The 16,157-nt window shown below is 46.6% G+C and overlaps 1 protein-coding gene across 1 annotated transcript in view; it reads left to right on the forward strand.

Annotated features, from left to right (window-relative positions):
- LOC135389274 (uncharacterized) overlaps window positions 1-16,157 on the forward strand; it is a 70,180-nt gene continuing 54,023 nt past the window's right edge. The window contains exons 1-4 of the mRNA XM_064619338.1: window positions 1-101; window positions 721-800; window positions 10,273-10,683; window positions 15,463-15,667. Of these exons, the coding sequence (XP_064475408.1) occupies window positions 1-101; window positions 721-800; window positions 10,273-10,683; window positions 15,463-15,667 (797 nt within the window). The remainder of the gene's footprint in view (window positions 102-720; window positions 801-10,272; window positions 10,684-15,462; window positions 15,668-16,157) is intronic.

Below are 16,157 nucleotides of genomic sequence, written 5' to 3' on the forward strand. Positions count from 1 at the left end.
ATGGTGTCTCCCCCCGAACGACGCGATCGCCTCAAGCGGGAGCAATTGTCCCTAAATGACCTAGCCTATTGTATTCGAGCGGGGTCTCCTGACCAGAAAGAGTATTGAACGACCGTGCCATGACGGATCTTTGTGCATGCAACGGCCCACTCAGATGGCTTCACCTCAAATTCGCCCATTTGTCTTATCAAGACTATAACCATTCGACCCCTGTCCTCACTGCATCTTCTGGTTATGCCTACACACACTCTTGCATTTACGTCAACAACCATGTGAAGATTGTCGGCGCCGACAAGGTGAAACACGGATACCAGAACTAAGACCCTAGACCTCTGCACGACCCCAACAACATTCCGTCGTCCAACTGATCACGCGCTTTCTGACCATCTTCTAGAACCATGTTTCTCGGATCGCTGCCCTAATGCGTTCTGTGAAGGGTTACGCTAATGCAACGCATGACCATGATATCAGATTTGCTCACACTTTGTGTAACTGCATCAAGTACCAGTCGCTCACAGTAGTGAGTCCACCAGGAGTTGGACAACATATATCTATTTGAAGAAAGAAAATTGGTGTCTATAGGAAGGGAAAAGTGCTGTCTGGTGAACGTAGCAGCATCGGTTCCGAAGAGCATCGTATGTTTACACCAAGGCTATTGTTCACGTAGTGATATTCGTCTGACTAGAGAGAGAACTTCAAATGGTATTTTACTCGTTTCAGTGCGTCTAGAAAGAAGGTGCTTCTTGTAGTCATCCCAAGTGCCTTGCTAGTTGGATGCCTGGCGATAGCTGCAGTGATCGGTAAGTAGTAGGAGGGATTTACACGTGACTGTTACCTGGCCTTAGTTAGTTCTTAGTTGGCAATGCTTTATTGCAAAGAAAGTGGTCGCCTTCAGGGTCGCAGATGCTTGTTGCTTGGTTGCAGATGCTACTAACTGGATGTAATAGCCGAGACGAGGTGGTGTATGCAAATGTGTGTGCAAGAAAGGTGTATGCAAATGAGCAAATGTATATATATATATAAAGAGGGGGGAAAGCCATTAAAATAATAGGTAAATGATGCTAGACGTGTTTGAAGTCAAACTTACAGTTAAGATGGCTTCTATGGCTGCACGTAGAGAAACAGATACTCATTGAACGATGCGACAGCACCAGAGGACACGTGTTTCGCCGTGTTTGCGGCTCGTCAGCCCTGGGTAGCTGCGCATCGTTCGGGATTGGCAAACCAGGGGTCACTCAGCGAGCGATATACACCTGGGAGGGTGAGCGAGCACTCCTCAATGCCACAGTGCAAGCCAGTGAATTATAAAGAGGGGGAAAAGCCATTAAAATAATAGGTAAATGATGCTAGACGTGTTTGAAATTCAAACTATGGCTAAGATGGCTTCTATGGCTGCACGTAGAGAAACAGATACTCATTGAACGATGCGACAGCACCAGAGGACACGTGTTTCGCCGTGTTTGCGGCTCGTCGTATATATATAATATCATATTAATACACATACACACACACACACACACACACACACACATATATATATATATATATATATATATATATATATAAGTTCAAAAAAAGACGCGGAAACAGATTTTAAGGAAGTTACAAACACTAGTTTATTACATAGGGAGACGTTAAAAAGTAAAATGGGCAAGGGGTCGACGTTTCGACAGTGGCACTGTCTTCGTCAAGACAAAAGATGCGTAGCTGGTGACACATTACTTAAATAGGTTTGGTACATGACGTCATAATCGGTACGGGCACGCCACAGGCGTTTGTCAATGAGTCAGATTCGGGAATATTCCAGAAGGTCAAGTCCGGGTGGTGATGTCATTCGCCGTAGGTCACTGTCCGCTTTGGGGAAAATTCCAGGCAGGATGAGCGCTGCTTCAAACTTTGCTAAAAAAAGAGGGAAAAAAAAAACAAAGGAAACGAAAAGGAAGAAAGTGTAGCTCATCTAGGCGGCCAGATTTCTTACCGTTGAAAGTGCTCTCAGATCTTCGTTAATGGTTGATTGGAATTTGTAAATGAGATAAGATTCGCTTGTTCCCTGCACCGATCTGAGCTAAAATTTGACTGGAGAATAAAAAGTGACACATTATATAGTGAATGACCTGGTTGCTTGAAATGGCGAGACACCAGGAGGTTTGGCTTTTTTGTAACGTCAGATCGGTGGTTGCTGAACCTGATCCGAAATGATGTTTTAGTCTGACCAACGTATTGTGCTTGGCACATGCCGCACTGAATGGCGTAAATGACGTTAGATGAACTACAGTCGAAGTCACCATTAATTTTGGCGGAAAAATTTGAATTAGTACTTTTAAGTACTTGGGTGCTTTGCATTAATTTGCATATTTGACACCTGCGACCATCGCATGGGTGACAGCCGTTCCCTGGATGCGTTGCTTTGCTAACCTTAGAGCTAACTAGATTATCGTGCAGGTTGCGCGCGCGCCTGTAGGTTACCCGCGGTGGCTGCGGAAAAATTTGTCCCATGCGCTCCAACTGGAGAAGGATACTATGGTGACGGTTTAGTATATTGTTAACGCTTGGAATATTGCTGCTAAATGTTAAGATGAGGTTTACGGAACCATTATCTAACACCCGTTTGAGGTCTTGGAACGGGGCTTTGCTATCTGCTTTGCGGGCTTTGTTTAGAGCGTCGTCAACTAGGCTAGGTGGAAATTGACGACCGATGAATGTTTCCCTAAGTTGAGCTAGATTTCTGTCCAAGTCATCGTCACTGGAACAGATGCGCCTGTATCGAAGTGCTTGGCTGTAAGGGATGGCAAGTTTAGTATGACGTTTAGTATGAGTTTAGTATGATGGCAAGTTATACATACATATATATATATATATATATGTGTGTGTGTGTGTGTGTGTGTGTGATACTATATTATATGTTAAATGTATATTAGGACAGCACAAGGTGATCCCTGTTGTTGCACGCAAAAGGTGCAGTGAAATTCGAAACGTACCTAAAGACAGTGTCCACGAGCGCGTCGACAGACGTTACAGTCAGTAATGGCTTATCACTGACTGTGAACCGGCTACGTTTGTGAGCATCATTGAGTAATGTACGCACGCGAGAAACTGCAGCGGCATATGTGGAGAATGTGCCGTGTGATAGAAACATTCAGGGGCACAGACGGAAACATCAGATCCTGCAAACTCATTCTGCATGTTTCCGGGGAAGTGAGACGAGCTGTTCAGCACTTGTATCCAATGGAACTTGGCGAAGATAATCGTGCTTCGATCATCGCGGTGGAGATCGTTGAAACTTATAGGTTTAGTTTAGTTTCGGTTTGGGAATACTTCTTCGTCATCTTAGAGTGTGGGCCGATGAAGTAAGGCGCACGAGCAGGGGATGCCCATATGTCACCTGTAGACTTCCGGTACGATCAACTCCTGTCACCCTTGGCTCAGAGTCTTTTTTGTTACAGCTCTTGCTCTGTGAAACATTTGATTCCGTGCCATTGAATAGCAAATGATAATCATTAATGCTTATGCTTTCGCTCATCCACTTTTTGCTTTTATTTTACTAGTGTCTCGCACTTTCCTGGAGCCAGAGAGGGAAGACCAAGTCGAGGTGTTTGTCTAGTTGCTTGGTGTTGAGAAATACCGAACATAAACCAGAAACCAGAAATAACAATGCGTTCCGATCAGAGGAAAACGTAATCGAAACGAACATCATCATACTTGACCATGAGAGAACTGATGTTGTGAGGCTGGAACACATAGAAGGACAAATACATACAAAGCCTCAAGTGCCTAAGAAATTTACGATGAAAGATGGAAGTCGCTGAAGAGCCTAAAAAAGTCCTACAGCTGGCTAACCTTTTCAGTGACTTCCATCCATCTTCATCATACTACCGTCGTATGTAAACCAGAATACATCTTGTTTCATGTGTCCTTCCATTACTGACCCGAAATAAAAACCCTTTGAGGTAGAGCGTATTTGGGTCATTCCACAAGAACCGTCCCAAAATCGTGGCCCGACCACCACGGACTTTGACTTTTTTTTTTCACTGCTTCGTATCATTGAAATATGAATGTCAGAAAAATATTTCAGCGGAATTCCAATTAGCTTTCACGCGAGTCAGCGCCTAAGTCTGCGGGAGGGCCAAAAAGTAGGGTGTGTTTAATGGCTTCTCCCCAGAGAACGGCTCGAGCTATGTTAGGTTTGTCACTTCCAGACTGATCAGGAAGCTCTGCCCCTTAGTTCTAACTGAAAATATTCGGATGACAACGTGTAGTTAAGGCGCGCCACAGGCTATAATTGTTGCATTTTTGTCGCATGTCTCGCATTTGTTCCCCATTAACTGGAATCACGCACAAGTATGAAATTTGGTGTCCTGATAGATGTGGACATAGTTAACCTGAAGAGAAATTTCAGATATAGGAGAAGGCCACGAAATATTGCGGGCAATATGCAAATTTTCGAAAATTGCCAATATTGGAGGGCATAAAAGGTGACGTTGTCATCGTGATAGCGACATGCCGTCAACGCTAAAATGAAGCTCAGCCTGTCAACTTTGAAATATAAAAAAAATACCCATGGCTTATTTTTTTTACAATTTCTCAAATGTCTTTCCCAGATGCAAGCGGGCGCACGCTCCGCGCTCCCACCCTCTTCAGTTCGTAAGACTTCAAACGCTACCGGCGCTTGCTTTTTTTTTTTTTTTTTGTCCCAGACGCGCAGATTTTGAGATTGTCTGAGCATGTGGGTAAGAATTCTTAACGCGACACGGAAATTGTCTTCCTGTAATAAAGCCGGGAAGGGGTATTCAATTACGCGCTTTGCTGGTGACGTCTCCGGCGGATGTCTCTGCGGGTGTTCCGATACAATGCAGGGAGTAGTAAAAATTAGCATGGCTACATCAGTCTACACTCAGTTGATTACTGGTGCCAGGTTTCCGCTTGACGCTGCCACAGGAGACTTGTCGCTATAGGTTAGGCACTGCGGTAGGGTCATTGTATGTGAAAGAAAACAAGCTTCGCTGCAGGTCAGTCGCCACTGTCTTCGCCCGTGGAGTCAGCCTCAGTGACTCGGCTGACATAAACGGCATTGATTTCAACTCGTCGGAATTTCTATGTGCATGTGCCCCGCCCGGCGTACTGTGTTGTGAAACTGGCCATGGAGCATCCATCTACGTCAGTGAATGTGAGTGACAGTTCAATTTGATCATTTGGTCCCAATGGATACAGCGATGAGTGCACTTCCCCTTCAACAAAGTTCACTGAACTAAGGGAAGATGACCAGTACCTTATTTCTGCCCGAGAAAAGCGCGCCGCTTCCTCAATCACTGCCGTTTGCAAGAACCACCATGCGCTCTTCGTCCCAAGGTACACCTTAAAGGGAATATCGCATCCGGGAACGTATGTATGATAACGATAGGATAACGTTCGTCACCGTTTCAGAGTCAACTTTGCCAAATTTGTCTTCCGAAAACAGCTTAGATATTTAGTCCACGGGTTTTAAAGGTCCGCATTCCATCTGGAGCCAACATGATGATGACGTAAGCCAGGCACACGAATGAGAGCGCAGTGCAGGCGATTATCTCCGAGATCGTCTGCTTGGCGTTCGCATCGCACTATACTAAGTGAAAAGTCTTCCGTAAATACGCTGGCTTTCGCTTACCAGTGTGAGTGCCGATGTAACCATGTTTCGTGAAACAAGACGTTACGCTCCTGACTGTACGAACACCTTCGACACTAACCAGAAACAACATTCCGCGACCCGATAACAGAGAAGACGCCGTTCCCTATAGAATTCCGCCTCGCTCGCCCGGCCGCCCGGCCGCCTGTCTGTCGGTTGCCAAGGCTACCAAGGTCCCTCTGGCCGTTCCGTCATTGGTATTCTTCATGTCGAAGGGCACGCAGTGATTGGCCTCGTCCGTGTGACGTTTTCCAGAGAGGGAACCCCGGAATGTGTCGTCTGCTGTTGCGAAGTTTTATTATAGTTTTATATCAAACTACACAGGAACAACGCTGCCAATTCGCGTCGGGTTTTCGGCGTTATTATCAGTGATGAACGCGGATTAAAACGGCCCTACAGTTTCGGAATCGACCGAGACGGATGCGATAGTCCCTTTAAAGATGGCATCCAAGTGTTGCGTCGACCCCCTTGGACAGCACAGGAAGAGAGTGCGCGGAACTAAAATAATATCGTCAACTCTAGCAAAGAACACAGCAAGGCTTGGGCTACTTCCTGGGGACAGATTGTGCCCCAAATGTTACATGCTGTGCATGAAGCACCAGCCTGATACTTCTAGTGAGACAGAGCCACTGTCCAGCCCAGGTCGTGACCTGGCGATCGCAGATCAGGACACACTGCAGTCGTTCAACGAGTCACTGGAACTTCTTCGTGAAACTCCGTTGAGACGGAAAAGAGCTCTACCCACACAGACAGGAGTATGCACAGGAGAGGCTCCGTAGGATAGAGTGCAAAGCCAGGAAAGCCCTGGAAACTTCGTTGGGCATACCGATGGCATCCACTTCAGGAGAGTCATGTCCTATCACCGCGGAAGATTACGAATCCCTGCTTCAGGAGCTGAGGAAGAAATATTCGGCTGAACAGAGCCAATCAAAAAAGGTCATGATTCTAACGTTGGCCCCATCGTCGTGGTCGAGGCAACAAACAATGCTTTTTTTTTTTTTTTTTTTTGAGCTTCGGAACGTCTTGTTCGCCGAGCACGAGAAATTAAAAACACGATGGGCGTCCTGACCGAGCCATCTTCAGCGAGAAGAAGGGCTCCGTTGTCCCTTGTGACCAAGGAATCAATTGAGAAGTTTTACCAAGATGACTTGATATCCTACTGCATGCCAGGACAAAAGGATGTTCTCAAGGGTCATCAGAAGAGGCTCATGCTTACGGGCTTGAAGGAAGCCTTTTTCACATGGAAGGCAAGCAACCCAACTCTAGGAGCTGGATTTTCTACATTTGCATCCTTGAGGCCCCCCCCCCCCCCCCCCCCTGGTGCGCGCTTGCTGGAGACCCAGAAATGCATTCAGTCTGTGTGTGCTCTTATCATCAAAACGTGAAGATGATGCCTTATGCTGCGGGAAACCAGGAAAACTACAAAGACCTTTTGCGGCTAACGGTCTGTGCAATCGAGAAGGAAGAGTGCATGCTAGGACGATGCATCCAGTGCCTGGGGTTGGAACCTCTACGCGCCAAACTCACTGATAAGCTCGGCCATGCTGATGAGTTTCAGGACACCATCACATTTCAGCAGTGGTATACCTGGCGATAGAGCATCACTTCAAACAGTACTTCTTCCCATAGAGGAATTTTCCGAGAAGCTGATTCTTCAACTAAATTCATTAAAGAGACATCACTTCGTCAGCTTGTCGCAGTCGGCTTACTTGCGACAGCTTAAGGTTGACCTTCCCGTCAGTGAAGCAATTGTTCAACTGGATTATTCAGAAAACTACTCCTTTCTGGCACAAAATTCACCACAGTCGTTCTACTGGATTGCTTCCCAGGCAACTGTGCATCCCATAGTGATGTATTTTCGCTGAGTGAAAAAAAAGGGGAGAACTTCGGTCTCATGTATTTTCGCTGGCAATCTGACCCAATCCTGCAGCATTTGTCCTACGTCATTATTTCTGAATCCCTGACTCACGACAACGCTGTACACTTGTTCCACCCGCTCACGCACACATCAAAAAGTTGCACTATTTCTCGGACGGCGCTGCTTCTCAACATAAGAACAAAAATAATTTTGTCATTACGTCATTATTTCTGAATCCCTGACTCACGACAACGCTTCTGTACACTTGTACCACTTGCTTACGCACACATCAAAAGGTTGCACTATTTCTCGGACGGGCGCTGCTTCTCAATATAAGAACAAAAAGAATTTTGTGAACCTTTGTTTTCATGAAGAGGATTTTGGAATATCGGCAACATGGAACTTTTTTGGTACGTCCCAGGGGAAAGGTGCATGCGATGGGCTTGGTGGAACTGTTAAGCGGCTGGAGGCAAATATGCGAGTCTGCAGAGGCCTTTTGGTAGTCAGATATTAAATCCACGGGATTTATTTCTTTGGACTGCAGAAAGCCTTCAGAAAATATTGCTTATATGGGTGTCCTTTGGAGATGCATCGGCGGAGCAGGCTGCGTTGGAGGATGGCTATGAAATGGCTCGAGCCATGCCTGGAACACGAGAACTTCATTGCTTTGAAGCCGTCTCAACTAACACGGTGAAGGTGTGATATCAGCATCCACCGAAGAAAAACTTCACACTTCACTACGCCAAGTATAAGCGAGCGCACCTTAGCATGTCAGGAAAGACTATATCACACGTGCTGGTTGACCATTAACTGCGTATATGCAAATGTCAATGTTTTCTGTGTATTTTGTGTGTGACATAACACTGTGTGTGTTCTGTGTCCCATATTATATCAAGATTACTCTGAACCTGTCACAGTTTGCGTGCTTATTCTGAGAGAGAGAGAGAGAGAGGCAGCGCAAAAGCGTACCTGGTTTTATTACCCTTTTGCTGCTTTATTGCATGAAGGCAATTTCCGTGTCGCATTAAGAATTTCTACCCATATGCTCAGACAATATCAAAATCAGCGCGTGGGCGCGCGGAGCGTGCGCCCGCTTGCATCTGTGACGGACATTTGAAAAATCATTACAAAAAAATATAAAAAAGTACCCTGGAGATTTTTTATATTTTGAAGTGAACAGGCTGAGCTTCATTTTAGCATTGACGGCATGTCGGTATCACGATGGCAACTTCACCTTTTATTCCTTCCAATATTGGCAATTTTCGAAAATTTGCACATTGCCCGCCATATTTCGCAGCCTTCTCCTTTAACTGAAGGAATGAATTTTTTTCTACATGTTAACTATGTCCACATCTATCAGAACACCAAATTTCATACTTGTGCGTGCTTCCAGTGAACGAGCGAAAAATGTCAAACATGCGACAAAAACGCAAGTTATAGCCTGTGGCGCGCCTTAAATACACGTTGTCATCCAATTTGTTTCAGTTAGAACTAAGAGGCAGTGCTTCCTGATCAGTCTGGAAGGGACAAATCTCAAATAGCTCGAGCCGTTCCCTGCGGAGAAGCCATTAAACGCACCCTACGTTGTGGCCCTCCCGCATATTTTGGCGCCGCCTAGCGTGAAAGACGCGTGGAATTCCGCTGAATTTTTTCTCTGGCATTCATAATTCAATGATACGAAGTAGTGAAAACAAAAATTCCGTGAAGCAGTGAAAAAGTCCGTGGGGGTCGGGCCACGATTTTGGGACGGTTCTTGTGGAATGACCCATTTTCTATCTTCGGGGTGGATGTGTACTCCACAGGATTTGTCCCGTTGCTTGCGTCCGTCCGAACGCCGCCACCTCGACGCAAAACGTCCCCATACTCTCAGAACAGAACTTCACCACATAGCACGTTGTCCGCCAAACATTGCCACGAATGATAAGGTGACCGCTTGTGATTCGAGGGGCGAGGTGGGTGTACGCCTTTTTGTAGCAATTTGGATATATGATAATTGCTACAAAAAGGCGTACGCCCCCCACCTCTCTCTCTCTTCCAATCAGAAGCGATAAACCCTATCATTCGTGGCAGTGGTTGGCGCACAACGTGCTATACTCTGCTAAGGTCTGTTCTGAGAGTGCAGTCGCCTCCGGCGCCTCGATTCCTGCCCCCTCCGTGCTACAACCCAGAAAACACTCCTGTGTGTAGATCACGTGGCAATGGCACCACCGTAGCATATAGCTTTTAGCATGTGGGGAATACACCACGACGGCAAATACCATAAAGGAAGCTGTCAAATAAGAGTGGCGTGTCTTAATTATAAGACGGAGTGGAGTAGCGCGCTGAAGTAACTCGTCGTACTTTCGAAACCGTCATCGTGCAAGCTCCCATTCAACGCCCATCACCATTGCCGCAGCGTATACATCGATACACACCATTTTGCCGTGCACGCTCATGCGTACAGCAAGGATATTAATCCACTAATATGGCTGACGACGCCACTCTACTGTCCCCAATAAATATCAGAAAAAAGAAAGAACAGTTCCCATATGTTTCATCCTGGAAGTTCTCTGATATGCCCGGTCAACTTCATTTTAAAGCTATAGCTTCAGAAGGCCAACCGCCGTGTAGTCTGTAAGTAAGCTTTGCAGGGCCTTGTGACCCGAAAATTACCACCATTGATGACCCTATAAGTGTATCGATGCCCAATGATGCGGGCAATCAATTCGTGGCTTAGTAGATTACGCAACTTCCTCTCATTTGTCTCTCAATGCAGCGAGTCTGAGAAGCGGCTCAGACGACAGCGACTACAATGCGGCCGATGAGTCCGCCGCAGTAGAAGGGCTAAACGCAACGACTACTAAGCCCGCAAGTGAACCACCTGGAGGCTTCACAACGCGGCCGCCCACGGCGTGGACGCCAGGTACTTCTACGAGCAACACTCGTCCAGAAACAACGACGACAACGAGTAGGACAACAACAACCAAGAGAATACCAAAGACGACCAAGAAACCGCCAAAGACGACCGAAAGATCAACACCGGCAACGACGAGGTCGACGGCAAGCGACTCCAACAGCGAGACCGACGAAACGACACCGTCAGGAGAGGAAAGTGACAATATCGAAACACCAAGCAAATCGACACCATCCCCGAAATCGACTACCACGAGGAAACCGACAAAGCAAGGTATTAATTTTTCTCAACATTTTACCGTATCATTTTACTGGACTGAATTGAACCTGAAAGTCACAACATCGTCAAACGGGCGCTACAGTGCCAAAATATTCCACCTCGCGGAATGTAAAATGACATTACTTTGACATCAATACAACAGGAACGGTATTCATCCGTTGCGTCGTTCGTGATTTATGATCGATAGAAGAAAAAAAATCGCAATTCAAGCCTTCCCTCTTCTTCTGCTCCTCACGAATGCCGATAATGCGGAGCGTGCGCTCATTGGTCTACTCAAACGATTTGTCCAATCATCGCCGGCGATCGTTCGAGGAGACCAATCCGATATATGTTCATAAATATACAGGGTGTTTCACGAAAATCCCCCGGCTGAATAATTCGTGAACAGGTGGCGCTATCGAAGAAATTTCTTTTTGGTAAAGATCCTTGGGACATCGACCATGAATTGAGTAGTGAGCGGCTCATTTGCATACGCTAATTAAATAAACATCTTAACTTTTAACTTTTACTTCGCACAGTTACGGAGCCTCTGTTTTACGCATCGGGACCTTCAGCGAAAAATATTACAAGAAAAAAAACGCATCGACACTTAGTGATTTTTTTTTAGTAATTAATCGGTTTCGGTTCGCATATTTCTTGCGCGGAAAAGTACACAAATGCGATCTATGGATCAGCTATTTGACTGTCAATTTCGTGTTCATCCGCCTGGTTGACACATACACTCTTAAAAATGAACTTCACCACATAGCACGCTCTTAGCCAACCATCATCCCGAATGACAACGTTCTCGCCCTAGATTTGTTGAAAACGGGAGGAGGAGCCTATTTTGTGCCGTGCATAATGGCAACAAAATAGGCTCCTCTTCCCGTTTTCAACAAATCTAGGGCGAGAACGTTGTGATTCGGGGTGGCTAGGAGCGTGCTATGTGGTAAAGTTCATTTCTAAGAGTGTAGGGGTGACGGAAGATTTGGAACAGCCGCAAGAGATGCTATTCCTTCTCAAAGCGACTGGAACACAAAACAGCCGGTTCTGTCGTTCCGTACACTCTTAAAAAACTTCACCGAACAGCACGCCACTAGCCAACCATCGTCTCGAATGATATCGTTATCTGGCCTGATTTGTTGAAAACTGGAGGCGTACGCCTTTTTTGTGACACTTATGCTGTTCATAATTGTCACAAAAAAGGCGTACGCCTCCCGCTTTCAACAAATCAGGCCCGATAACGATATCATTCGAGATCATGGTTGGCTAGGAGCGTGCTATGCGGTGAAGTTCATTTCTAAGAGTGTAGGTAAGGTACCGTGCTGTTATCATGGATGATGACGAAAGCCCCGCGAGCGCTGTGAACTACACTCTTAAAAATGAACTTCACCACATAGCACGCTCCCAGCCAACCATCATCTCGAATGGTATCGTTATCTCCCCTGATTTGCTGAAAACGGGAGGCGTACGCCTTTTTTGTGACAATTATGAACAGCATAAGTGTCATAAAATAGGCTCCGCCCCACGTTTTCAACAAATCAGGGACCAGGGGGCTTAATCGCTTCATCGTCGTTACGATCGTTACAAGCTAACGAGTGGCGGGGAATTCAAAAAGGACGGCGGGAAATTTAAAAAGGTGGGCACGTGATAAAACACGTGCACGGCGCTCTTCGCGCGATACGTGAAGCCCGTGCTACACGTCACGCGCAATGTGTCACGTGCCCACCTTTTTAAATTTCCCGACACTCGTTAGCTTGTAACGACCGTAACGACGATGAAGCGATTAAGCCCCCTGAACGTTGTCATTCGGAATGTTGGTTGGCTAGGAGCGTGCCATGTGGTGAAACTCATTTTTAATAGTGTAGTCGTTACACTTTTAAAAATTAACTACATCACATTGCACGCTCCTAGTCAACCATCATCCCCAATGACAACGTTATCGCCTGATTTGTTTAACAGGGGAGGCGGAGCCTTTCTTTTTGTCCTTATGCACGGCATCATTGGTACTAAAAAAGAAAGAAAGAAAGGCATAATACGCCTCCCATACTTATCAAATCCAAGGAGAGTACGTTGTTATCCGGGATGAAGGTTGACCAGGATCGTGCTTTGTAGTGAAGTTCATTTTAAAAGTGTAGAGAACGAGAGGGAACACGAAAGCGCCTCCTGCGGTCTTGCTGCTGTTCCTTATCTTCCGTCAACCCCATGTGACAACCAGGCGGATGAACACGAAATTGACATCTGGATAACTGATCCAAACAGCGCATTTGTGCACTGCTCCGCGCAAGAAATATGTAAACCGAAACCGATTAATTACTCGAAAAAATCAGTGTCGATGCGTTTTATTTATTTTTTTTTTTTGTTGCAATACTTTTCGCTGAAGGTCCCGATACGTAAAACAGATGTTCCGTAACCGTGCGAAGTTAAAGTTAAAAGTTAAAATATTTATCTAATTAGTGAGCGTATGCAAATGAGCCGCTCACTACTCAGTTCATGGCCGATGTCCCAAGGATCTCTACCAAAAGGAAATTTCTTTGATAGCGCCACTTGTTCACAAATCCGGGGCAGCATAATTTCGAAACTCGTGCCCTGGGAGGCCGGATTCCGAAACCTAGAGACGTCGCCACGGTATTTTTCGCGAACGTTTTCATCAAAACAACGGGACATAGAAATTAATTTGGCATTGCAGATCCACACATCTTTCCCTCCGGACTACCTCATTTATTTTTTTTTTTTCGCGTGACCTCTGAGTATGTCGTTAGAAGACGGAGGGGACACATTTCACTGCAGCGCCGTCAAAGAGAGCCTTGTTTGATGACATTGTGCATGTGTGCGTTGTGCTGGTGATCCGGATCTTGAATGTGGTTGAAGGAAAATGTGGCCGGGTTGTTATACGTCTACTTTTAGATTGTTGCGTTATAGAGGAGCTAGGTGTTGATACGAATTTGCGAGCATGAGAGCGCAAAATTCTTCTACTTCGCCGGTACGCTTCCACCCCTTCCTTGGCGTGGTAATCGACTCGGACTTGCGCTGGGCTCGCCACATTAAACACCTTGAAACTAAAGTGCAGCGATGGCTCCCCGAAATTCAACATGTTTCTTGCTCAGGGTTGGGCTGTGATCAGCGTTCCCTGCTCGCAGTTCACGCGGCGTTGGTGAAGGCGACTGTGCTTTACAGCCTTCCTATTCTGCACATGGTATCAACAACATCATTAAATACCCTTCGGTCCCTGTTTGCTCGAAGCCTTCGTCGCTGCCTCGGTGTTCCAAGAATGGCTGAAACACGGCTAGTACTGGCTGAAGCTGGTGAACTCCCGGTTGAGGTTCTACCTGAACGTGAAACGGCTCGTCACTTCCTACGTTTGCGTGCTCACATTCCCCGTCACCCGCTCCCCAGGAAAATTCGATACCGCCAAAAGCGACTTCTATCGAGTAGCGCAGAGGACACGCACGACTCTCACTGGCTTCATAGCTAAGGACATTATACCGCCGGAAGCCCCCTGGTCTCTGCCGGTACCGGCGACTTTCGTAAGCCTTCCGAACCCTCTGGAAAGAAGAGATCAGGTCCCCCCTCAAGTCCTCCGAGCCCATTTTCATGCTCTGGTAGACGAGAAGTTTTCTACGTTTACGGCAGCATATACAGATGGCGCATCCCGCAACAACGTCCGCCTCAGCATTCGTCATACCACCCGAAAGCGTAGTGCAAGGACGACGCCTTTCACATCCAACCTCCTCAACAGCTGCTGAACTCTGCTGAGAGGAGACCGCCGTTCCTTTCTGCGACGCCTTATGACACCCCTGGCCTCCCGCCAATGGAAACCCACATTCTCCCCCCCCCCCCCCATCTGTGTTTAGCAGAGTTGATCGAACGCTCGCTTTCAGCATGCCACGAAACACCTCTCGTCAAGATGCTGCATTAATCCACCAAATATGCGACTCGATGTGGCCCAGCTCAGTGGCGTTACCGCTTGAGCCAAGTTGACTCTCCCACCTGCTGCCACTGTGGTGCTCTTGAGGATCTGGAGCACATTCTTCATTGCCCCCACTACCAACCTTTCCGAACTGTACTCTCAGAGTCCCTTAGTCAGCTGGACTCTCGTCCCCCCCCCCCCTCGAAATTGCTTGGTCCCTGGCCCAATCCAGCCCAGCAACGATCTGCGCACAAAGCTCTTTTGACATTTCTGGACACCATCGGGCTTCGATCGTTATTGTGAAGGGGCTCATTATTTTATTGCCCACATCCCCACCAGCAATGGGGTAGAGTATCGCCTCTAGCAATGAACCTCCCCACATTCCATCTCACAATAAAGTTGTTGTTGTTTGTTGTTCTACTTCGTACGGGTGGTATGTCACTTCGGTTCGCAAGTGTTGAGGTATACAGAACCTGAAAATACGTAACCTCAGCAGATTGGAGCCGGATTATCAAGAGACGTCTCTGGAACGTTTCAGTGTTGCCTGTCATGTGCAGAGTTGCGACAGAGAAGGATTATTATTCCGGCGTTCGGTATCAGTGTTATCAGTAATGTTGTCGTTAAAAACGCGGAATGTCCTATATTTTAGCACAAAACTCGTTGTTGTTGTTGTGTTTTTGTGGTTTGCCACGGAAAGCCAGGATCCGTGCTTATGACTCTGCTCATGTCCCAAAAAGACTGATGTGATATACAAGACCGGAACTTCATTGTGTACGTGGCTTTGTTTCCTGACCTCAGTTGTACTCTATGGTGCCCCAGAGCGATGCATCACGTAGGTTATTATGGACCAACAAATTCAATACCTTTAATACCTTTTCCCGTAGCACTTCCTTCGAAAGTACTTCTGTGCACGAGTGCAGCGACGCGCCATCCACCTGACGGAATATGTGACTTCCTGCTCTACTCCCCAAGTATCCTGACATCGTTGACTACATCTGGCACAGACGAACGCGATGCTCTTCTGAGCGCGTTTATTGAGCACGTGGAAGACTTCCAGCACACAAAGGCTGGACTTGATATCCAAGAACTGTGAGTTGGCAATGGCGGTGCTGGTCGTATTCGAATTGACCATATGTAGTGGCGCACAGCCATTGTAATGGGCAGCCTTTCCCTCACTTGGGACAACGTAGCAATAACAACGGAATAACCGTAATCCCGATTTCGCTGCTTCACTGCTCAACCGTTTATGCACCCCAAACATGCACGATTTCGTTCTTGGGGGAGCACGTTACCTGTACGTTCTGCACACGGAATCATTTTGCAGCATATTGGCACAATTACATACGACTTACAACTTTTGTTTTAGTAACGTAGCAATACTAATAGTCCTTTTCCTTGAAATCTTTATTTACGCTTCGTTACTGATACCAAATTGCGTGCATGTGGAGTCATCTGAATCATGTCCAGAATTGTTACAACGCTGGGACATCCGATAGAAATCATTGAGCCCCTTAGAGGTTATCCGACATTGCCACATTGTCCATACAATTGCCCATGCCCGTCACTGTTACGGTACTGG

The sequence above is a fragment of the Ornithodoros turicata genome, chromosome 3 (assembly GCF_037126465.1).
Source record: "Ornithodoros turicata isolate Travis chromosome 3, ASM3712646v1, whole genome shotgun sequence".
NCBI lineage: Eukaryota > Metazoa > Arthropoda > Arachnida > Ixodida > Argasidae > Ornithodoros > Ornithodoros turicata.